General features: G+C 44.2%; 3 protein-coding genes across 11 annotated transcripts in view; 1 reads left to right on the forward strand and 2 right to left on the reverse strand.

Moving 5' to 3' along the window:
* The window catches only part of LOC129173032 (juxtaposed with another zinc finger protein 1), a 13,268-nt gene extending 9,734 nt beyond the window's left edge, over positions 1–3,534 (reverse strand). The window contains exon 1 of the mRNA XM_054763468.1: positions 3,287–3,534. Coding sequence (XP_054619443.1) covers positions 3,287–3,401 — 115 coding nt within the window. The 5' untranslated portion in view covers positions 3,402–3,534. The remainder of the gene's footprint in view (positions 1–3,286) is intronic.
* The window catches only part of LOC129173030 (cyclic AMP-responsive element-binding protein 5-like), a 27,045-nt gene extending 7,304 nt beyond the window's left edge, over positions 1–19,741 (forward strand). The window contains exons 1-12 of one of the 9 annotated variants that reach the window (XM_054763460.1): positions 7,934–8,428; positions 8,654–8,784; positions 10,885–10,951; positions 11,249–11,342; positions 11,871–11,980; positions 12,709–12,938; positions 13,754–13,886; positions 14,134–14,205; positions 17,861–18,172; positions 18,242–18,484; positions 18,550–18,658; positions 19,195–19,741. In XM_054763460.1, coding sequence (XP_054619435.1) covers positions 8,759–8,784; positions 10,885–10,951; positions 11,249–11,342; positions 11,871–11,980; positions 12,709–12,938; positions 13,754–13,886; positions 14,134–14,205; positions 17,861–18,172; positions 18,242–18,484; positions 18,550–18,658; positions 19,195–19,316 — 1,518 coding nt within the window. In that variant the 5' untranslated portion in view covers positions 7,934–8,428; positions 8,654–8,758 and the 3' untranslated portion in view covers positions 19,317–19,741. The other 8 variants (XM_054763461.1, XM_054763467.1, XM_054763459.1 and 5 more) reach the window with 8 other exon arrangements.
* Positions 19,742–20,041: 300 nt separating this feature from the next.
* Positions 20,042–24,041, reverse strand: tril (TLR4 interactor with leucine-rich repeats). Its single transcript, XM_054763994.1, has one exon. The coding sequence runs from the start codon at positions 23,797–23,799 to the stop codon at positions 21,487–21,489; it is 2,313 nt and encodes a 770-aa protein (XP_054619969.1). The 5' UTR covers positions 23,800–24,041; the 3' UTR covers positions 20,042–21,486.
* Positions 24,042–24,448: the final 407 nt, after the last annotated feature.

Genomic DNA, 24,448 nt, shown 5'->3' on the forward strand with positions numbered 1-24,448 from the left:
TGAGCATTCCGCATTACGCATGCAGAGTCAATACTTTAAGAACAAAAAAGACTAGGTGGGATTTCCCTGCGCTTGCCCCAAGCGTTATCCTTTCCACACTTCCCGCTACCATGCCTCTGTGCGCTCCCTTTGTTGTGGTTGCAGGGCAGGTTGGTGCTTGTGCAGGTGACACACAAACGTGCAGACAAGTCTGACATCATTGAATTCCTCAGAACTGACCTATTTAGACAACTTCACACAATCCTCACCAAAACCATTTCCTGCTGCAATCTAAACAGCAGGGGTTATGTCATTGATTCAATGATGGGCCGCTATCTTTTTTTTTATTTATTTTAAGATGAGGTTAACCACTGCTCTCACGGAAAAACTCGTCTGTTTACTGACATGTGCAGTAAGATAGCATGTCCAAGTATGCAAAGGGGCGGGTTAGACTTGTGGCACTTGTGGCGCACACACGTGTCTGACCACAAGAGGTCAGTAATGTCTAACAAACTTTTTAGTAACAGTTCAAATAAATGACACACTATGACCAAGATCTCCATTCATTACTAATCACAGCACATGCATTGAGCAATTTGACGAATTACAAATTTTGATTAAAATACTGCCTTACAAAAAATAAAAACATTCTGGAAAATTACAACTTTTATCTCTTAATTTTGGGGCTTTTTTTCTGATAAAGTCACATAATATTATAATTGTATTCCTGTAAAGGACAATAGTCTCGTGTAAAAATGACAACTTTTTCCTCACATAATGAACTAAACTAACTTTTTCGTCATACATTACTTTATTGTCATAAAATGACAACTTTATACTGTTTCACCCCATTATTTGTTCTTGTAGTAGAAGTGTCATACTTTTTGCTTCACAGGATTTAGGCAGGCAATTTAATATATTTCTTTTTGTCTATTAAAAATTAAAAATTTCACTTCCAGATAGTTCAAGACATGCAAAAACAGTTAAAGAGCATAAATAAAAAGCTCATCTTTGTATTATTTCCATAATCCTCAACTCTGATGTTGGCCATGTTTCATTTTCTTTTTGGAACAAGCTGCGGGCCAATAAAAATCAAGCTGCGGGCAGTAAATGGCGCCCGGGACGGACTTTGAACACCACTGTTGTAATATTACAAAAAAAAGTTACAATTTTTTAAAACTTCATATTACAACTGTATCTCATGAAATTGCATATTTCCCACAAAATTCATTTTTTCTCATATTAAGAATGTTTGTAGTATTACGAACATATATTCTCTTAAACGTATTACTTTTTCTTCATATTATATTATTAATGTAAAGTTATGACTTATTTGCAATATTAGGAATTTACAACATTATTCTCATAAAATTGAGTGTTTCTGTCATCACTGTATATTTTTAATTTGTAAAATGATGTAATAATTCTTGGAAAAATCAATCTTTTCTCTCATATTGCTAATTTATTCTCTTCAAATGAAAGCGTGACTACACCTGTAGTCTGGTGACATTGTTTTCATTATTCTTAAGGCTCATACGTTTAGATTGTGACATTATTCATGCACAGTTATTACTTTTTCCCTTCTAATTACAAATGTAGGAGCCTACCCCATCTGAGTTAGGGGCAAAAGGTGGACTACACCAATCATAGGGCACAACATTATGTCTCTATCCTCATAAAATGACGACTTAAATCTCTTAATTTTATGAGTATGACCTTGTTTTCTATAGTGTGGCTCTAATACGGCATTACACTTCAGAAGTCAAGACAGTACAAATCTGGTCATGCCCACAAAATGATATCACACGTACCCCGCAAATCCAATGATCCTATCTGCTGATTGATAATTGATCACACACTCGTCTCAGTCATCGCCGTGGTAACTGATCTGTGACTGCTATTGATTAGCCCATGAGCTCGGGAGGCCCGCTGATGAGCAGCTGCGGCATTTAAAGCGAGCAGAGCGGCCACTCATTAATCCGAGCCACCGGACCCTGAAAACGACCTCTCTGCTCAGTTGATGGCCTCAGGGTCGAAAGGTGAAGCCGGACACAGGCGGGGCTTATATTGGCGGCTTGAGGAGAGTGCATCGAGCCTTTTTGAATGTCTGTTACGTCTGCAAAGCCACAGGTGGGCTTGCCGGGGGGGTGGGGGGGGTAAATCAAATAGCTAATCACAGATTTCCTCTATTGTAATTCCTACTGACGACACGCCGGCGCTCTTTGTGGGCGAGACAGCAGGTGTGCTGAAGCCACGCCAAAGCGCTGCCTCCGTGACCCTTTTAGAGGCTGCCAGTTGCCATGGCGACTGTCTCCATGAACCCTCTATTCTGTCATCCCCCCTTTTCCTGAGGGTGAAAGCATGGCACAAATAATGATTAGCACTAATCATCTTGGTTATGCATTATTTTGCGCTGCACTACAATTTGCTCGGCCAGTATCTAGTAGTATCTAGTAGTATCTACTGTATAGTTAGTGCACAATAGAGGAGACTTTCATGTGTTGCCCCTGTCAAAAGGCAACAAACCACTCATAAACAGCTCTCAGCATGATGTACTGCAATGCAAACTTCCATAATAATGAGAATAAATACATCCCTCATGAAGTTTTCGCAAAACAATGCCTCATCTCTGTATAAAGCACTCACACAAATGCTGCCCTACTGGTGATAAAAGTAAACATCACAAGTGATCTGCATGCCTGAAGGCAGTCATCACTTGCAGGCTGCAAGATAAAAAAAAAAAAAAGTGCAACAAGTTGAGGCTTGTGCATGTAGAGATGTAGAGGTGTTGGGGGGGGGATGGAAATCAAAATAGTAACACACAGAGGTAATGGTAACAAAGTGACTACAAATACATAGGTGTGATTTAAGTGCTGAGACGCCATGAGAAAAGAGACAGGTTGAATACACAAGCGCTACTTATTTCATTGAGCTGTGACTCAATTCGCGCACTTAATACTTACACTGAGCATTTTGAGTGCGTAAGTGCGTTCACTTACGCACTCAAAATGCTAATGAGATGTTAGCTGGGGAACCGTTGTCTGCTAGTAGGGATGCTAATTACACTCATATGCGGCCGTGGTTTGCCATGGTAAAACGTAACAATGGCAGAAAAATTATACATATTTACATGTTAAACTGAATACAAGTAGACACAACTCAAAGGAGGCTCCACATCAGGCGAGCAACGAGAATAGCGGAACGCACCCCGGAGCCTAGCTAGCTAGGAGCCCAGCTAGCAGCGACTAGCTTAGCCCCAGCTAGCTCCGCGTCCCCCCCCCCACCTCCACCCTCCGGGCCGACTCACCGATGTGATTGTCCTCGATGTGGACGATGAGCTCGGCGAGAGACTCGAACTGGAGTCCGCAGCCTCCGAACCTGCAGGAATTGGAGAAGAAGGAAGCGGCGGCGATGCCCGTCATGTTGGCGCATTCACCGGGTGGTGGTTGCGGGAACGAGGGAGGCAGGCACGGCAGGCAGGCAGGCAGGAGGCTTCGGGTCCGGGGGAGGGAGCGGGGCAGTGTGGAGCAGACACCGGGGAAGGCAGACAGGACAGCGGCGGACGCAGCTGGGAGGCAAGCAAGGGGGTGGGGTGGGGTGGGTGCTGCCTGGTGTCAGCTACGTCATAACCTGCTTACCTGTCTGCACGTGTCTGATCATTCATAAACATTTTCATAGTCAAATTATCATCACACTGCTCATTTGTGTGCACGATATAGAGATACTGCACTCATGCACCGAAACTCAGTTATTTTAGAACCTAATTAATAAAATTACATGATAGATGTAATGTAGCTATATGCAATGGTTATGTGTTGATTTTGGGAATCAAACCAAAATTGTAACAAACACACGTTTCATGATAGAATTCAAATATAGACGCAAAATAGTCCAATACTGGGCATTTGCTGACGCATGCAAAATAAGGGCTCTTTATTTAATTAATGCAATTGCGCCTGTCACAAGTAATTAATGGCAGCTCCCACCATTCACAATGGAAATGAGACGGAAATAATCCACAACATCAGGAACATTTTGTATGTGTATTTAATATATTATTTTGTGTTCTTTGTTCATTTATGTACAATATATGTCGCTATAATGGCTACAGATTAAGCACTACAGGAATTTAGTTATTCATATAAGTTTAGTTTTGCTTGTATCAAACCTTACTGATTTTTGTGATTCGTCATTCATTGAGTCACATAAAAATATAAACTAGTACTGTATGTCTGTATCAATGTTTAAATTGAAGTTACATAACTCACAGGCAACACCACAACTCCATCAACAAAGTTTACTCATTAATGCAACCTCATAATGGTTCAGTTGAGAGAACTTTGGATGTGTTTATGGTTTAGTGTGTGTGTGTGTGTGTGTGTGTGTGTGTGGGGCGCCCAGAGAGAGGAGAATGTTCTTAAATCACTGATGGTGGCTGACCAGGGCCGGCTGGCCTGTGCCGGGCCTGTTAATCGACCATTAAAGCGGCCCGCCATAAACCACTAGCCACTGACTTCGGCAAACTCAGTCGTGACATGGCGGGTGCACACTCTTGTCCATAAATAAACGTATGGCGCAGCAAACGCATGCTAACATTACATCACATGGCATTCCACTCTCAATGACATTACACAACGGCTCTTCACTATAGGAGGGAAGTCAATGCACATATTCATGTTTGTCAATGATAAAAGGTCTACACTATGGTGCTTTTGACATTATGATTTTTGCCTTTAAACAGCAACACAATGGATTTGACATAGGCGAGGGGTGTCCAAACTCCTGGGGGTTGCCTTCTCAGTCCACCCATGAATGGCACAAAACTATTAGTAATTGATCCACCCATAAAAATGTCTCTTTTTGACAGTCTAATCAAGCCTGTATGTTGTCTATGGCGCTACTGTAAATAACATCGATGTGCTTTGATGAAGTGCTGTCTATTTGCAATGAATTAGCTTGACATTTGCAAGCACAGTCAACAAACCAGCAGGAGGTCATCTCAAGCCTCCTTCACTCACGGTGCAACCAAGAATAGGATAGGATATTGTTTATTGTCATATACACAGTAAGGAAACAAGTTTCCCCATACAATAAAAGTCTTCAAGTAAAACAAAAGGTAAAAGAAACTAGCTTAATATATATAAATGCATAAAAATAAAATGAACAATGCAGGAACATACAGCGATTTATTTTAAAATACATCTTTCAATGAACAATGTGTTTCTTTCGGTCTCCATGTTTCCGTCTTTTCAGCGGGTGTTGTAGCTCCGCCTACCCCTTCGTTTCAAGTCTGGTCAGAGACCACAGCCCCTATCAAGGGGTATGTAACCCTTAGAACTTACCCCTTACCCCTCGGTTTAAGGAGAATTGGGACACCACTTGATTCTCGTGAACGTGCAAAACCTAGGGGTAAGGGGTAAGACACGGGGTAAGGGGTAGAATTGGGATTCGGCCTTATTTTTGGTTGCACCCAGGGGCGCTGATTGTTACTAGGCAAGGCAGGCAACTGCTTAGGGCCCCAGCCCAGTTGGGGGCCCCCGAGGGCTGACAAACTTTGAACGTCTGCAGCAGTGGCGCTATGCAAAGGGGCCCCCTGTGAATTTTTGCCTACAGAACGCCAACAGACTCTGGAATCGCCTCTGGTTGCATCGAGAGTGAGGTAGGCATTTGGGTTGATAAGTTCCTGTTGGTGTGTGATGTGTGAGTAAGAGTGTAAACATCAAGCTGATTCACTGCGTATAACGAACACCTCCTCAAGCAAGTTAAAGTTTGCCTCTGACTCCCAACAAATGGAAAACTAACATGATGATCAAAAATCCTAATTTGCGGGCTTGCGAATGCTGAATTGCGAATACGCTGGGATCGATTGTAATGTAGCCATGGCATAAAATGATTGGGCCAGAGAGTTTCTTTAGAGACCTTTCTGTTTACAGTTCCTTGCAGTGAAAAAGTTCAGCAGGTTGGCTATAAGAGGCTTGGTGTGAACAGACACACATGGTGTCATGGAGGTAGTTGTAACCCAAGTGGTGTAGACTGCCCCACAGAACCAACCAGAGACTTCCCGGTTGCCGTCATATGCTTGTGAATGTGACCGCCTTCACCTCCTCCTCCAGTTAAGTGTTACTGTGCACTGGCACGCACACGTGCTGTAAAACATCCCCTATCTGGGCTGAAAACAGAGCTCTGATTCACATCCACATGGGGGGAATGGCTCACAAAACACAACATGACATCATCACAACTTCCTGTTTGGGCTTGTCGCCGCAGCTACACTCATTTGCATACTCCGCTTCATTGGTGGGTGATGAAGTCAGTCGGGCTGGGTCCCATTTCACACTCACACCACAACAAAATCCTACTCCGCCTCTAGTCTGCTCCGGCCTGGCTGGAGCGCAGGAAAGGCTGACCAAACACGGCAGACATGTTACTTGGCTCAGTGGACATGTGAATGAGAGCATTCCATTTTGGCTCTTTACGGGTTTTAAATGGTCGTATGTTCAACCAGTGACTTTAAGGCTTTGAAATTATGTTTTAAAAGAGTTGTTCGGTGTGCAAGTAGGTTTGTGGCAACCGTGTACCTGCGTATTTCTGCATGCATTTATAGTGCCAATATACATTAGAATGGATGTGGTGACTTCTGCTGGGTTTTTTACCATTTTTGCTGTTTAAAAAAAAATGTGTTCATGCAGTCAGGCAATCACAAATGAGCCACGGCCTGTGGATGGCCGCACTTTGGGCACCCCTACTTTTGCGGATCTTTATCGGGGTTGGGAGTCGGGGTTGGGAGTCGGTCAGCCCTAATTATCCGCGTAGCTGCAGCTTGGAAGATTTTTTTTGGAGGTCCACATCAAGCAACGATTGTTGCTTGCGGGGCGAGGTGAGCTGTTGAGGTGTTCGCTGGCACCTCCGGCCAGGTTTTGGGGACCTGGCTCCAGGGTGGGGCTTGCGGTTTGCGTGCCTGCAGAGCAGCGAGGTCTACGGGCATGTTCAGTGGTCAGAATGCATGCCTGTTGGCCACTCTCCGGGAGGAGAGGGCACTGATGTAATTATACATTTATTTTACCTAATATTTTTACGAGTGAAAGTCCCAAAGATCGACTGATCGATTGCGATCGACGGGTTGGCAACCCCTGGCCCAGAGGGTGCCAACTTTCGAACTTTTAAAAATCATTATATCCCACCTCTTCCTGCTTTGACTACAAGACATAGGGCACGCAGGCTATGTTTACACTGCAGGGTATGATGCCCAATTTGCATTTTTTGTTAAAATCTTATCTTTCTATGTAGTCGTTCACACTGCCGATGCGACTTGTATTTGTGTTGAATGTGAATGCAATGCAACACGCAGTTCAGTATGTGTCCAGAAGTAAACATGGTCCAATCCTGCTGCATTTGTGGCAATTTCAAGTACTTTGTGCCACATGAGTCAACATTTTCTTTACCGTATTGTTTCGTGTTGGACATTAAGACGGAAGATGCCAAGAATTTCGGTGATGACAGCTTCTGGGGAACTTGCTGAGATGTCTGTTCCACGAAGCATGTGAGTGCTCAGGAGTCAGAGCCAGGAGTGGAGGGACATTGACCGCTTCACTTGCACAGATTTTTAAAATAATTTTCTGATAACAATAAAAACTTGCCCACATCTGTGACTACCTTTCTCCAACTCTCGCATGGCAAAATCCGCCATTCGATGACATATATAGTAGGTTGGATATAGGCAGTAGTATCGGATATATATTGAATTTATGACCACTTAAAAGAGGCCTGTGTCGCATTTGAAAAAATCTGAATTGTACTGTTCACACTGACACAGGTCACATATGAGCAAAAAAATAGGAATTGAACTGCAGTGTGAACGTAGCCTTTGTTATGTTGTTGTCTGTTCATTTTAATAAATAACATATGCTAGCTGGTTTTGGCACGCTTATATTTTTTTAGTTTAAAAAAGTCCCTTTCAGTAGGGTAATTTTTGTCATATATCCTGCACTTATTTATTAATGAACTACCTGTTTCTTAATGTATTTGTTACTGAATAAGCTATCTGTAGTATAAACATACATACATATAGTATGTCAGTACTGTATTTCACTTATCACATGAGGGCTGTTCGATTTTGACGCATAACTTCCACACAGACTTTTTGGCACGTCCCGTCACGTTTCCCCAGCCACGCTCAGCGGGGTGGTTGGGTTCCGTGTTCCGTCACCCTCCGTGAGTGTGCGGTTCGACCTCCGGCGTCTTCACTTCCCTTCTACCGGCTGGTGTGGAACTAAGCCCCGCCCCCACAGTCATCCCCCCCTCTTCTCTCACTCTGTACAATGATTTAGAAGTTCAGGAATCCCACATGACGTCACGGGGGATGATGTAATGCATCTGTAAATAGAACGTATTGTAATCTCGCGCCAGTCCAACGTGGTTCTCCGCGCCGCTTGTCCGTCTCCACTTGAAGGTAAGCTAGCGCTATGTGCTCCCATTCATAAAGCAAACAACTTACAACCTCGTCTTTGCACTTGTCCGCTAGTTTTATGCTACTTTTTTTGGACATTTGAAACGGTGCTGGTGAAGTTTGGGTGTCCCGGAGGAGCCTCTTCGCCGGCCGGTGGTCTATTTGAGGGGGGTGTGTGTGTGTGACACCACAGCAGCTCTTTACCGTTACTTCATTTTTGTTTTAAAGGAACTATATGGGATGGCAACACACTGGATTCTAACCCGGAGACACCCGAGGATATGATTCATAAAACCGAGCTGCTTATTTTGTTTTGAATGAACTCCAAATGCGATGTTGACATCCGGCAACTACAGGAAGTTAGTATGCATTATTATTTTTTGTAAAGTAAACTATTCAATACAGTATTCTATATATATTGCATGGTTTATGCTTTTTCTTCATCCTACTACTACTTCTATAATAATAATAATACATATACTATGCAGTATATGTACATACTACTACTATTATTATTATATTAAAACAGCTGCAGAGGAAGAGTTCTGTTATTATTCCAAAGGATAATCTGGTGTAAAACCGTTGTTGGATTTATGTATTTAAAAGGTGACGTCACCCTGCATCGAAGTAATCAGACTGACAGAAGGTTTTGCTAGAAATGTGCTGACTCTGCTCCTTTTCCAACTGCTGCTGAAAGAGGCCAGAGTGGCATAAACTGTGCACTGCATGAGATCTATCTATCTATCTATCTATCTATCTATCTATCTATCTATCTATCTATCTATCTATCTACCTATCTACCTATCTACCTATCTACCTACCTACCTACCTACCTACCTATCCATTTTGACGCACGTACACACCCACTGTATGAAGTCACCTCTACTCACCAAGGTTGGAAAATGGGGGCTGAAGCAGGTTCAAACCTGTCATGAGTATGCCGCCGGTGCAGCCCGCCCTCCCCTCTGCCACCTCCTGCCCTCATTCCTTCTCCCCCCTATTCATTGTAACCTCCTCGTTCTTTCTCTCACTGCCATTTCAAGCCTCCTTCAGTCATCTTTATGTCATTCTACACCATGTGGCCCCCCCCCCCCCAATGTTTCTATGTCTTATGGAAGTTTTGCCCTGTCTCCTTCACTCTTTCCATAACATCACTGTGGTCTTAGCACATAGTGTGTGAGCACACATCCATGTCCCTTCCTTGGACACCATCTCTTCTACATACAAGTTTCGAAAGTGTTGCAGAGTGAGCTTCTCTTCTTCTCGTGTAAAACTCACTTAATTTTAAACATAACTCAAATTAACAGAAGTTTTTCTTTATTTCTCTTAAGCTGTTGCACCTCAGCACCTCAATAAGCAACGTTTCCACTGTCAAATCCTGATACGGCTTGTTTTTCCACCTCGGAATGTGTGCGTAGGCTGCAGCTATGTTGGCAAAATAGTGTGACAGCGTAGTAGTAAATGCTGACATTACACAACCATGAGAGATTTCCTTTATCAACATTTTTACTTTTTACCTCTCTCGGAATGTTCTGAACTCCTCTTTTTCGAAACCAACGGTTTATTACCATGAAGGCAGCCTCTTCAGACAGCAAACTAGTTGAGACTGAATCCACAGCGCCTCTGCTGGTTGCAGCCAAGTAGTGCACTCCATTTTCCCTCACTTTTTTTAACAATCAACAGAATTCTAAACAACCGAGCATTCAGGAAGTGACGGTTCTCTGTCAACCAATCAAAAGGCTGCAATATGTCTAACCCCACCCCTTAGGTACCGTTCCAGAAAGGAGCGTTTGATGCCAAAAACATACAATTGTGTACAGTACGGAACTAAACTGAACTTTTCCATTGGAGGCACAGAGGGTGAAGCTACGACTCAGGTCAAGAGATCAGAGTGGGGCCTATAGAGTGGAAAATGAAAGGCAAGCAGCTTTGACACCTCATAAGTCATAATCACATCACCCGCTTAATAGCGCCGTGGGGTCAAGCCTGCGTTAGCACGCTGCAAGTGTGCTCTATTTGTGTTGATATTTATATCCTGTGATGACTTCATTTTGATGCAAGGAACGGCAAGCATGTGTCCTTTCATCCCATTACATTATTATACACTGATGCTTGGATGATACAGTTGCGTACCTTAATGCAGTATGCTAGTTACAGGTGAGCTACATGTACCACACTTGCACCAAAAGGGATCATTTGCCTCTCTGGGCAAAGCATTCATCACCTTTGGAATCTACCTCATGACACTTCAGTTCTCATAGTAAAGACGTGATAATAGGAAGTGTAGCTGAGGTTGTGTGATTTTCTTCTTTAGAAATATAGAAGAGCGAATGCCTACAGCATGACATCACCGTACAGTGACTGTGAGATGAGTAAAGAGCCCTCGCATACAATGTGATTATCCTGCTGCTAAACACACTGCCCTCATTCTCTTTCTCTCTCCCTCTCTCTCTGTGTAGGCTTGCGTATGACATGAATGACAAACAGGACAGGCCTTATGTGTGCGAGGCCCCTGGCTGCTCTCAGGTCAGTTGTTTTTTCCACTTCATACATTGATAGGCAGACCTGTAGTGCAGCAAGGTAATATGTTAAGATAGTGATAAAGTAAGGGTAAGGTGCAGTGAAGTTCTATAACCACAATAATAGGCACATCAAAACTGTTATCTGTGTACAGGTAGGAGGAGTCTGGTGTTGGATCCAATTAGATTTGTGGAAAGTTGCCATTTTGTCGAACTAAAACGGTCTTTTACCTCCCATTCCCCATCCATATTATGCAGCTGCTTGCATCTGTTGATACATTTTCATCCTGTTGCTGTGTTGCAGCGCTTCCAGTTTGAGGAGCACCTACTCATCCACAGACACAAACATGAGATGACCCTCAGGTTCCCCGCCATCAAGACGGACACCACGTTTAGCGGTGAGGGAGCATAAAGTGGGGAATGCTTTGTATTCGTCTAACACTGCATAGTGCAGGAAAGCAACAGATGCCATTCTTCCTCAGGTAGGGTTGGAGCGTGCATGCTATCCTCCATCAGATAAGAGCCAAGGCAGTGATGTCACCAGCAGTAAAGGCTACTTTAAATTAAAAACATTGAGGAGGTTGAGGCACTGGTGAGACAAATCAGATCCTGTCGTCAATGCCTTCACCTTGGCACCTGTGGTCCAAACAGCCATATGACATGGCTATGTAACCATAGAAACCACCATCTGTCTGGACATAGACGTCATCAAACTCCCCCTATATGTGTGTTTCTGTTGCCTTTCTAGACTCATGCAGAAAATCTCTCCTCCAAACAAAGAGCCAGCTCCGAGAGACAGACCGATGCTATCTACCATAAAAAAAGAAAGACTTGGATGAGATTTATAAAACAAATAAGCAATGCATGAAGCCACTTTTATGACAACTCCTTGTGCTCTTGCATGTAAAACCTCCCTCCCCATGTAGACCAGACGCCGACACCCACCCGATTTTTGCAGAACTGTGACGAAGTCGGCCTGTTCAAGGAGATTGAGGAAGAGTTTCTGCAGGCGCAGGAAGAGGAGAAGAGCAAACAGGTAACAGTAGATGATAGTGATGTCTGAATTAAATGTAGGAAGCATGCACAGGTGATCCTACAGATTTAAAGGAGAAATATTAGGGAATGCTCACACTCTAAACAGCTCTGTTTCGAGCAGCCGGTTTTGGGGGGGCTGCAGTGTCTCAGTAGCAGTCATACTGATGGGTAGGCCATTCAAGGGGCAAGCGAGCGAGTGAGAGAGTGGAAAGAGAAAAGCGGTGTTTTCTGAAACGTTCAAATAAAAGTATCGCCCAGAAAAACCTCAACGGGAGTCTCAAAGGGGGTCAGCCCTGAAGTCAAGACTTTACAGACTTCATGCAGCTCGTCTGCGTTCCTGACTAAGATCAACGCTGCATCCAAGAACACTGCAGCGCTGCTTACTGCTAGTCGCTTGCAAGAAAAGACAATAGCGGATCTTCGCCCTGGGAGCTTTCCAGTATTGGGCGGAGAAGCTCGGCGTGAAGGCAGTTTTCTGTAAACTAGCCAGATTAAGTCACTATATGAACCGCTCGCTGAAAGACACATTTTCTGACATAGGCAGTGAACATAGAAATGACTTGGTTGTGTACTTTCACACTTGATAGTTGGACAGGCACTCCAGACACTCAAACACACCCACACACCTTAACAAGCATTCCTACTCTGTGTTGCATTTGCAGTGCATAGTTAAAATGACTTTCAAGGCTACAGATCTACACACTTCCAGTTGTTTTCTTGCTCCTGCAGACGGCGTCGCATAATGGGCCTTCTTGTATGAATCAGCACCAGCTCAAACCCCAGCTGCTTCACCAGCCGCCACCGCCGCCGCATCATCACCACACTCATTCCCTGCAGCACCCCCAGTCCCATAGCCCCTTGATGGGCCCGAGCTGCAGCCTGGCTGCCCAGCAAGCCATATCCTCCTCACAGTCTGGGTCAGTCAGCACCCAGGCACCATCTACGCTCTCACACTCAGGGTGAGTACACACTTGGTTTACAACCATCTCTCATCTCGTCTCTCAAAAGTGCTATATAAAGCTATATACCCTACCTTAGCTATATAAAGAATTATGCATGTTATTATGATATGTAGGTACGTTCTGTAAGTGGAAGAAATAGTTGACCCAATAAGATGTAAACTGGATCTATCCAGAAAAGGTAGGGCACCATCTGATATTCAATTTTGGATACAGCAGATCAGTAAGGAGCAGCATTCAGACACCGTGTCCATGAAACCGGCTAAGTGTTGCTAAATCAACCATGGATCAAGTGTCTGACTGTTTCCCCTTATGTTTACCATTAGTTTCCATAGCAACCGGGCCCATTGGCCGCCTGCCTGAAGGCCCGCTAGCACTGTTGTGGTTACATTAAGAAACGCTGCTCTCGGGTCCGTCTGCATTTCGCTGTAAAGCTAAACGGTCCGCATGCCGCAGATTCAGTCATGACATCATTAGCGATGACCTCAGCGAGGCCGTGGAGGCCCACGCTGTCCCGCTGGCGGACAGCCAGAGTGGTTCGGTCAGCACATGGAACCATCCCCTGTTGTGATACCTCAGCTTCTTCTCTCCCACTAAACAGTATTTACAGTACGTACTCGCGCTCTGTTAGCCTTCATCATCCTGTTAAAAAAAATACGTCATTAGACTGTAATATTGTGTAAGGTTTATCTTTATCTAAAGGGCTCGATATAAATGTCAATTTGCACCTCTGTCTCTAAACCTGCACTAGTGAAACTTTATCCACAGTATGAACACCCGCCCACCCTTCTCTCTTTCTGTCTGGCTGACAACAGGCCTGTTCCTGGCCCCCCGTCCTCCTCCTCCCTCCTCCACATGCGCAACAGACACCGTCAACCGCTGCCAGCCTCCCTACCGGGCACCCTGCCCGACCCCGCCATGCAAGGGGCATCTGCTCAGCACATGTCTGTAAGTACAGTGGACTGTCTCCTACACACAGTCGGCTTTATACACAGAATGATTTATAAGATGGTATTAGTCAGAGTGGAGTCAAGATGCCCTTGTTAGAAATATTCATGACTGACAGAGGAATTCACTTCTCTCTTTGTGATGAATTAATCACAAGTGTCAAAAAACAAACAGATGGATGTGACCTTGTGCTGGGGTAGCTTTTTTGATTTTTTTTTTTGTTCCCCGTCATTTATGTATTCTTCAGATGGAGAAGCAGATGTCTTGTATAATGGGTATACCAGGCCCCATAAACAACCCGTCCTGTTCTTCACCTCAGGTACTGAACATTTAGCTTTAGAGGAAGTATTTTCTCCATTCCTCTGGTACTAACATCATGTCCTTTTAAAGTCTGAAGCTATAGGAGCTAAATAAAGTCTGGATTATTTTGGATTTATAGCACACAGGACCAGTGCTAAACCTGTCTTTCTCACATTTTCATAACACAAAAGAGAAACCCAATGTTTTTTTTTTGGTGTTTTTTAGATTTGATAAAATGTTAAATCAGTACAGTATTCCTTTTCACCACTAATACAGTTCAGGTCAGAAATACATCCCTCCCTACATACACTGATCGTGGGGAACCAATTTGATATACATTTGGAGCCTAAATGGTTTATTTGAACTATTCTTTTTCCGGGGTGGAATGATTATTACACCTTCAATTACAAGAACTGGGTGCACAAGTTGTGTATAGACACTATCAGCTGCAGTCAATCATGATCACCAGCGAGAAATGAACAGGCCTCGGCCTTGCCAAGTCAAAAGAACCTTCATCACCACTTGTAGAAAGATTTAGGTGACGGTGTGCATGAATTGTATTTTTATATATAATTTGGAACCTGTGTAAATAAATAAAAAGCTAAAAAAAAAAAAGTGCTCAAACATTTTTCAAAATCATTGAAGATTTTTGCTGATTTTGTTAAAATCATTCCATCCTGGAAAAATAATGCTTAAAATACCAAATGTAAAAAAACCCCAATATTTTATTATATACTATTATATTCTCTTTATATACTACTATATTCTATTTCTATTCTATTCTTTTATGTTACATATTCGTCCCTCGCCAATTTGCGGTTACAATTTTGCAGCTTCACTCTTTCACGGTTTTTCAAAAATATATAAATACTATAAATACATCATTCTGTTTTGTGGTTGAATACGGCCTATTGTTCATAAAAACATATGCATATTGAAGTAAATTTTGCCTGAAATAATTTTTTTTCAAGCATAAAAATGGCCAGATGAACTAAAATACAAACATAAGACATTCATTACGACGCATTCAAAGACACCATGAATGATGTGTGGTATTCTACACTGGTCACCAGGCGTCAGAAATGTTACATTAATGTCCGGTGAGACACACACACCAGGCTTGACCGCCAGAACAACAGGCTTTTATTGCAGGTTTGAATTATCAGGCACAATAAGCCCTCATAAAAAGCCCTAATAAAAACACAGGTTACTGTTAAGGCCATAACCCGGGCCGAGCTGAAACCCAACTCTGAACCCCCGACGTCACTTCCTGTCCGCCTGCTACTCAGCTCACTTAGGAAACACATTTATAGCAACACACAGAGGCACGAGTCTCATTTATTTACTGTTATTATGTCTACTATATTGTGTAATACGCGTGTAAGTGTGACTATCATGTCTAGAGGGCTCTGATAATGTTAAAATTGTATTTAGTAGGTTGTTTCTATGCTCTAGCTATGAAAAGATTCAATTTATAAATAGGGAATCCTTGTTCGCGGAAATAAACTGATCACCAAGGGACTGAGGGCCAATAAAGACCACATTTGGAATACACAGTGACCTTACACACACACACACACGTCAAGCACTACAGGAAGTCGCAGTCTACATGCCCTCGTTGGCTTTTTGCTTGTTTTCATTTCGCTGCATCAACAATCGTCTCCACTGTTCAATGTTGCATGTGCTCTCTCTCTCTCTCTCGGCGCTCGTTATATGAATTGTTAAACACGCGTGCGCTATCAAAGGCCACTTCGCAAGAAAACTGTGAAAGCGGGCCGCTTTGACACACACACACACGCTAAAAGGTTATGATAGAAAAGTGGATTGCTGGGTCATATGTGAGCTCAAACACAACTTCAAGGCCTCATCTTCGAGGAAGTGCCTCTGTTGTACAGTAAAAGTTTCTTTCATTCACTGATGCCCTCACGCAGAAATATCAACAGCATGTGTCATGCAGGCCAAGGAGATCCATGATGTAATCACAAGCCCCAGTGTCAGGGTGTTTCTATGTAGTAAACAGAACTGAAATACTCGTGCCCTGTCCTGTTCCTTGCGTGTGCGCCTGTCTGTGTGTGTACGTGTGCGTGTGTGTCTGGTGAAGCTGGCACAGACAGCGCAGTGACCTCATCCTTGGCAGCTGTTAAATGTGCTCCCATTTTTTCCCCCCTCTGTCTCTGGATGGTTGAAGTGGAAGAGAGGAGAGGAAAAAAAAGTCAGCTTGCCTCTCTTAAAGAAATATTGTGTAACTTGGAGCAGATAGCAATATTGCCATGGGGTGGGGGTGGGGGGGCGGGTGGGGTGATGTCATGCTGCAAACACGATCCCTCCCTCTCTGTCTCTGTCTCCGACTCTGTTGCTCTCTTCTCTTCGAGTGTAGCAGAAAGGTGAGATGAGGTTTAAATTAGCCCGTACAGTCTATTTAGTCAGATGATATGCACGAGCGAAAGTGTGACGATATCAAGCATACACGGCAATACTTTATCCTGCTTATTTGCATTTGCTCGGAAGGGCTGTTGAACTCAAGGTGCTGGGCATGGTCCATGCTTATCTGCTGTCACTAATTTAGGTCGTGTTTGGGAGGTTCGGGGGGGGGAGGTAATGACACTTTGTTTACGCGTCGCATTTTCATTATGACAGCAAGAATTCACACGTTGGATTTGTTTCCCAACATTTGTAAACACTGAAGTAGGGGACTTTAAATGGAGCGATAAGCTTATTGTGTAATTCAAATCTTCGTTTGGGCGTCTGTGTGTGGATAGCGGATCAAAACTATACGTTTTCGAGTCCACTTTCACTTTCCAATGATAAATGTCATACAGTTTCCGCTACTCAGCAACTGTCTGTATTTTGTATACATAACTAGGGATGCCCCGATCCGATCTTCAGGATCGGGATCGCCTGCCAATCTGCTGTATTTTGAAGATCGGATCAAATCAGCTCCCACCATGAGATCGGGCCGATCCGGTTGCCATATAACGTTCGTAACTCTGGGCCACACTGCATCATGCGCCTAAAAGCTGGTTGCCACTGACTCTCGCCACCCGCAAGAAGAAGAAAACGCAACACCACCATGCAGACGTGTCCGCGTAGTTTCACGGCGGACGTTGGATATTCCGCCCTGTCGCTACAGTGGTAGTTCCCCCTCACTGTGCCCGGACTGCTGTGTCATGGTGCGGGGAGCTCACACGGGAAGTGCCGCTCTAACCGCTGGTTGTTTATACTAGGGACCGTCAATGAATTCTTACTGTGTTGAAGACAGTTTGTTAAAAAAATGTAATATATTCTAAATCACACTACGAATTGCTCTATAACCATGTCAAATGATTAGTCCTTCCCCAAAAGTATTTTGCACACACATTTTTTTCCAATTTTATCTTTTATTTAGATGGACTTTTATTGGATTAGGGACCTGACTCACAGAGATTTGCTACATAAACCAAACAATATTGTTGATCATGTTGTGTAATAAAAAAGTAAATTCATCAATGCATTATTTTTAATGCCTCGAAGATATATTCAATTCCACAAATTCATGTTTGTAACAAAAGCCTATTATTAAAAAAAAAAGGATTGGTACCTGATTGGATCAGATGGGCAAGACTATTAAAAATTCGGAAGCCATAAAACCTTGTCAACACTCCATCACACTAATGTGTACTTTTGCTTCCACGTAGAGGTCCAAGCAGATGATGGGCCATCATTACCAACACCATCACCATCAAGTCATGGTCAACCCGACAAGCTCCATGATGGAGATGATGTCACATCGTCACCAGGCTCCTCCACTACAACACCACCATCACCCCCATCATCATCATCACCAGCTTACTGCTCCACCCCTCAGCTACCAGCAGCGATGCCATCCCCCCCATCCACAGCACCTTGGCAGCCCCCACAGCCACCAGCCTCATCCGGCTCACCAATCACCTCCCGCCCACCTCCCCCAAGGGTCACCGCCTGCGCCTCCCTTGTCGGTGCCCGCACAGGTACGACACCTCGTCATCACCATCCAGCTTGTTGAAGTCCTTCATTTTAAAGAAGTTACGCGTTCACAGGTGTCGCCCCTTGCACAGCAGATGCACTCCTGTCAGTCGCCACACTCCCAGCATGCGCCGCAGCCGGGCGGAAGCTGCAGCCGTCGCAGGAGGACATCGGAGCAGGACCCCGACGAGCGCAGGCAGAAGTTTCTGGAACGCAACCGGGCGGCTGCCACGCGCTGCAGGCAGAAGAGGAAATTGTGGGTGTCGTCGCTGGAGAAGAAAGCCGAGGAGCTGACGCACACCAACCTCCAGCTGCAGGTGGGACGCACTCTCTGCCGACACACACATGCTTACATCTCAACGACGTCTTTTACGCTTCCCAGAACGAGGTAACGTCGTTGAGGTCGGAGGTGGGTCAGCTGAAGCAGATTCTGCTCACCCACAAGGACTGTCCTGTCACAGCCAGACAGAGAGAAGCACAGGGGTACAATAGTGAGTAAACCCCCACTACCCTGCCCCCTCTCTACAGCTCTGACCTGCTAATATCTCACCTATGACCAAATACAGTATGTGTACCTATAGCACTTGATGGACAAAAGTATTGGGATAACTGGCCATTACCCCCATGGTAAAAAAAAATGCAAAATGCACACCTGTGATTTGCAATGATCAGACCACGCACTTTTATTCTGATGGGGCTTGGTAATCACTGCACTTGCCATTTAAATGAAATGCATTTAAAAAACATTGCACTTTGTGGCTTCAGTCAAACTGGCCATTATATTCTGTAAGTGTTGACCTTCAGAAATGAAAATATGTAATATTTTTAATACTATTTTTGTTCAAGTTTATTGCCTTTTAACATGTATGTATATGTACAGTACTCATTTTTATAAATAAAACAGATATTTTCCCTTAAGCTGCACTGAAAAGGGATTTTTTTTTTTTTTGAGTTGTTGCACCACAAAAGGAGTACAAGCAGGACAACCCACGCAGGACTTTGATTGACAGCTGTCTCTGTTGTCCAGATGCAGGGGTGAGCTCGAGAGGAAGTCCCACCCCTGTAGATTCTAGGTGTCACCTGCAGGCCATCCAACACAACAGCATCACCACGTCCTCGGTGGGAGCCAACAAACGGCCTGGACGCTAGAGACTGGACTTTTTCAGTGTTAGCATTATTTTCACTGGTTTAATTTTTCTATAAAAGCTTTGCTAAAACGCCTGCTGTCCTCTGACTATGCACACTCATCTTATGCTCCTCTATCTTGCACTCATTTTGAAACAAATACTATAAGCTGATATTTTTAACAGAGCGTATGCAAGTGTGCACATTTTGCCTTCTCTTCCAATGCAGGGGCATTTTATAAAATAATATGACTGTATATTTTTCTATATTTTATATAAGTGTCGTTGAAGCATAATTTTAAAATCAATATGATGCAATATTTCCTTTCAGGCACCTTTTTTTTAAAAAACAAACTGAAGCTCCTGGCACCTCCTGATCCAGTATAATTAAATTTGCACTTTTTGTACTGTAAACATGGTGACAATCTGTACGTCTAATCTATAATAATAATAAAAACTCATTTTGTGCTTTTTCACTTATTGTTGCACGAGTGTACTGCAGGGTGGTCAAGAGTGCCCTCTAGTGACTGCTTTTGTTATACAATAGTTGCCCAATACACCAGTATTGCTTTGCGGGAGTGCTATTGCTGTCATTTTGCTGAAAATATACCCAATGAAAGTGTCTTAAAAGTGGCTGATGTGGACTTTGATATTGTTGGACTCCAGCTTGTCTGAGAAACAATGAATTTATGTTCATTTCATGAGCAATAGCCAAGTTTATTTCAGCCAGGAAATAAAACAGCACTCCAGCGACATACAAATCCCTTGTTCAAAGCACTCAAATATGACATGAAAGATCCCCAATAGAGAGTATAACACATGATAGACAACATGAAACTACGTCTATTAAAAGTCAAAAATAGCACCACGGTTGAAATCAGTGATCCATCATTCATGCACACATCCAAATAAAACATTTAAAACCACAACACTAGCAGGTGGGAGGAAATAAAAGGCACAGGGCAAGGGAAGAGGATGTAGATTTGCCTTCCTTTGGGCTCTGAAAAGGCCCTAATGATCTAAATGCTCTATTATTGCTTTACTGCCAATAGAAAAACACAAGTCTAAAGCTACTTATTTGTACACGAGTACACCCCTTACATTTCAGCATTATATTATACACTCTTAAGGGACAATAATATAGAAATAGAACTTAGGACTTAGAGAAGTCGGTGTACAGCCTCTTATAGCAGTTTAGATTAACTATCCACTCAACACACAACCATTATTGGCTGTGAAGGTTAGCATCTCGCAGGTGTGTTTGGGCTTGTTATGTTGGAAAACTACTATGTGACCCAGTTTCACAAGGGAGGGGGCTCATGCTCGGCTTCACAATGTCACAGCACATGTTGGAATTCATTTTTTGTTGCACTCCAGTGAACCGCAGCTCCCCAGTGCCAGCAGCACTCATGCAGCGACGCTATTTAGACATTAATCGCTTGAATCTCTCTTGAATCTTAATGGCTGTGTGTTGAGTCATTTTCAGTGCATAGTAAATGTATACTGCTGTAGAAGCTGTACACTGACTACTCTAAAGCAGCGGTCCCCAAACCCCCGGCCGCGCTCCGGTACAGTGCCGTGGGTCATTTGGTACCAGGCCGCACAGAAAGAAAAAAATCATTTCCATTATTTCATTGTTTTTATGTTTTATTTTGAAAAGTGGCCGGATTCTCTCTGTTACATCCGTCTCACTTGACGCATGTCCAATTGTGCGTGTGCTAACTTTATCTCATGCCGCACAGATAGACTACTACTGTATTTTTACCATTTTTCTTTCACCTCATATTAGGTCTCAAATGCTGATACTATGTGGGAATGCATAAAGGTAAGTTTTGATGACTTATTGAGTGCTAATGTGCACATTTGTGTCAAGTTAATTCATGCTAGCGCACTGCCTATTACCACACACGTCAAACAGCGTTTGAATCTTTCTGGAAAAACTTGAACTGGTGGATGGTGGGTCGGCATTCATTTTGTGCTTTTAATTTGATGTTATTCATGTCTTAGTTTTACACAATACATAACAAATAACATAAATTAGATCGCTATAATGTACGTGAGATTTGTGGGAACACAAGCCGGTCCCTGGGTCAAAAAAGGTTGGGGACCACTGCTCTAAAGTATAGCCAAGTTTAATTTCTATGGTTTACTGTCATAAAAACGGTTGCTTCAATGCAGTGTGCCCATTAACGACGCTAGTCAGAGAATCTGGACATGTCATTGTCTCTGCAAGAGGAACCAGTATCCTGAAAGCGATCGCAGCCGAACTCGATGAGGTCTCCCAGTTTTGGTGGTACAAGACGAGCCGGGCGACTACTTTGATAGCTGGTAAAGTCAGCGGACACGGACGCGCTCGTCGTGTTGGCCCGAAAAGGTCTCCTGGTGGAGTACATGTGGCGCACATGAACCGCCGACTTCCTCCTCTGCAGCTTCTTCTTTAGGCTCCGCCCCAGCCAGACTCCTCCCACTACGAGCAGCAGCACGGCGTTCCCGGCCACAGTCAGAACCGTCACCAGCTGGAGGTCAGAAGTCGCTGAGGCGTGCTGCTCGGGAAGAGTGACCAGACCTGAGCAGTGGTCACGGGGGGCCACTTGACACATGGAACCTGCGACCACACCTTCTACACAAACCATGTAGGTGACATCCGGGCGGAGCTCCTGCAGGGTCACAGAGCGGGATGAGCCAGGGACGTAAACATAACGTGGGAAGCGGTCCGGTGTCCCAAATCTGTCAAACAAAATCCGATACTGGACTTCATCAAGGCCTACATTTGCCCGCGTTGTCCAGTGGACGGTGACGGTACTGCTTGTTACCTGGTCCACTGTTACATTCGTGATGAAGAGGCGGTTGAAGACGCATGGATCTGTGAAGACAGGTGCACCCCCCTTGTGATCCATCCTCAGAAGATCAAATGATGGGACTGAAGTGGTGGGGGTTCTCCTCTGGTTCCCAGCATGGCTTGGTGTAGGAAAGCCCTGCCGTGATTGTGCTGTGGTGGATTTCTGACCTATTTTGGCACGTTTTCGGAGTACATCTGCTGGTGACATGGATCTGAGGGAGTCCTTCTTTTGTTCAATAGAAGGAGACGGTTCTGGTTCTGTCCCCCCTTGGTCTCCTTGCACCTGTCCTTCTCTATTCCCTACTGTCTCCTCCTGTTGTTGCATTGGATGCCTTCCTCGGTTTTCCTGCATCATCTTCATCCACACCTTCCCTCCCTGACTCTCCTCTGGTCCGCCTCGGCTCCTGCACAAATGAGTCAAATTCCCGGTGGCCTCCAGCTGGGAACTGTTCACATTGTCCAGGTATGCCCCCCTCAGGGATGCCGGGTGACGACATTGCACGAAGACATCCAACATTTTCCCCTGAGAATGTGTTGCGGACATCCAACTTTTCAGCCCCTCCAGGCGGCAGTCACAGGTCCAGTTGTTACCATGGAGATCCACATCATGAAGGAAGTTATTTAGTCTGAAAATGTCCCCAGAAAGGCTGGTTAGGATGTTATTCTTCAGCTTCAGCACCCGTAGGTGTTTAAGGTGCATGAACGCCGAAGAGTCAATATTAGAGATGCGGTTACGACTAAAGTCCAAATGCTCGACGAGCTCCAGAGGATCCAGAAGCCCAGATGGGATCTCCCCCAGCTCATTCCCGTCAATGAGAAGCTCTCTGAGGCTTGACAGGCCGAGCAGAGCCCCTCTGTCCAGATGAGAAATCCTGTTGTGACTGAGAGAGAGTCTGGAGAGTCTTTGTAGATGTTGGAACACTTTATTTCCGACGTGCTGGATTGCATTTTCAGAGAGGAGCAAAGTTGTCAAGGCTTGGAGATTGGAAAATGTGAGGGCACCTCGCAGGGCTGTCAGCTTATTGTGAGACAAGTTGAGAAAGCGCAGGTGGGCGAGTTTGGAAAAGGCGTTTTTGTGAATGTGCTGCAGCTGGTTGGACTCCAGATGGAGATAACGTAGGTTGGTTAAGTCTTTAAAAACTGAATCCTGCAAGCGTTCTATTCCATTGCCATCCAGGCGCAGTTTAACAAGATGCTCCAAGCTGGCAAAAAGCTCTCTTGTTACGTGCATGATGTCATTGTCATTTCCATAGAACACTGTCAGCTTCTTCAGTGGTTGCAAAGTTCCCGCTTGAATGTTCGCTAAATGATTATGTCCCAAGTAGAGCTCTTCCAAACTGGACAGACTCTCAAACGCCTCATGGTGGATGTTTCGGATTTGATTGAACTGTAAATCTAACCTTGCTAAGGCGGTGTACCTTACAAGGTCAAGAGCAGAGATGTTTCCGATGAAGTTCCCTCCCAGACTGAAGACCAGCACCTCCTCCCGTTTGCTGCTTTGAAGTGGCACGGTGTGCAAACCCCGGTTGGCGCACATGAGATGCTGTGCATGTTGGCAGTCACAGCGGATGGGACAAACTCCCACATCATGGGAGGAGGAGGACGAGGTGAATCCACGGAGGGACAGCAGGAAAAAGCAAACCCTCGCCAGGAAATAGCCTGTATCCATCCCCGCAGCGCTGGTGGCACTTGTGCGGCATTCGTGTCCTCTTTTTTTGTTGTTTTTTTGTTGTTTTAGGAAACCACCAAATGCGCCACTTGTTGCTGTTCAAATGGCAACACAAATCCTGAGAAATACTCCATCACTGTGCAGCATGTGGAGCAAATTCATTCAAGCTCTGGTGCCGTCTGAGGAAACGCTCACACCTCCCCAGAAAAACTCCATCCCCTGAAGTGGTCATCTGCTGTGAATTAGACACACACACACACACGCACACACACGGTTGTAGTCCCTCCTCTGCAACCCTGACAAACGAGCAAGTCAAGTTGCAGGGTTGCACGTGCACTCAAGAGAGGGAGTTGACCGAGTTTCGTGCGCGTGCCCGCGTGTAGCCGCCAGAGCGCCGAGATGAATGGACAAAACAGACAGAGCGCTATCCAACAAATCAAGCCTTTTAAATGCATGTATTTATTATTTATTGTTTTATTTTTTTACTTTTGCATCAAAAAACACACGTTAAGAGAAAGAAAATTGGAGATAAATGTCTCAAAAGTAAAAAAAAAAAAAAAAAAAAGGAGTTTAAAGTATCATCATTCAATTCAAATGTTATGATAAAGGTTTTATGATGTTTTTAGTGTATTCACCTCTCTGCAAACCC

The sequence above is a fragment of the Dunckerocampus dactyliophorus genome, chromosome 20, assembly GCF_027744805.1.
Source record: "Dunckerocampus dactyliophorus isolate RoL2022-P2 chromosome 20, RoL_Ddac_1.1, whole genome shotgun sequence".
In the NCBI taxonomy this organism is placed as follows: Eukaryota; Metazoa; Chordata; class Actinopteri; order Syngnathiformes; family Syngnathidae; genus Dunckerocampus; species Dunckerocampus dactyliophorus.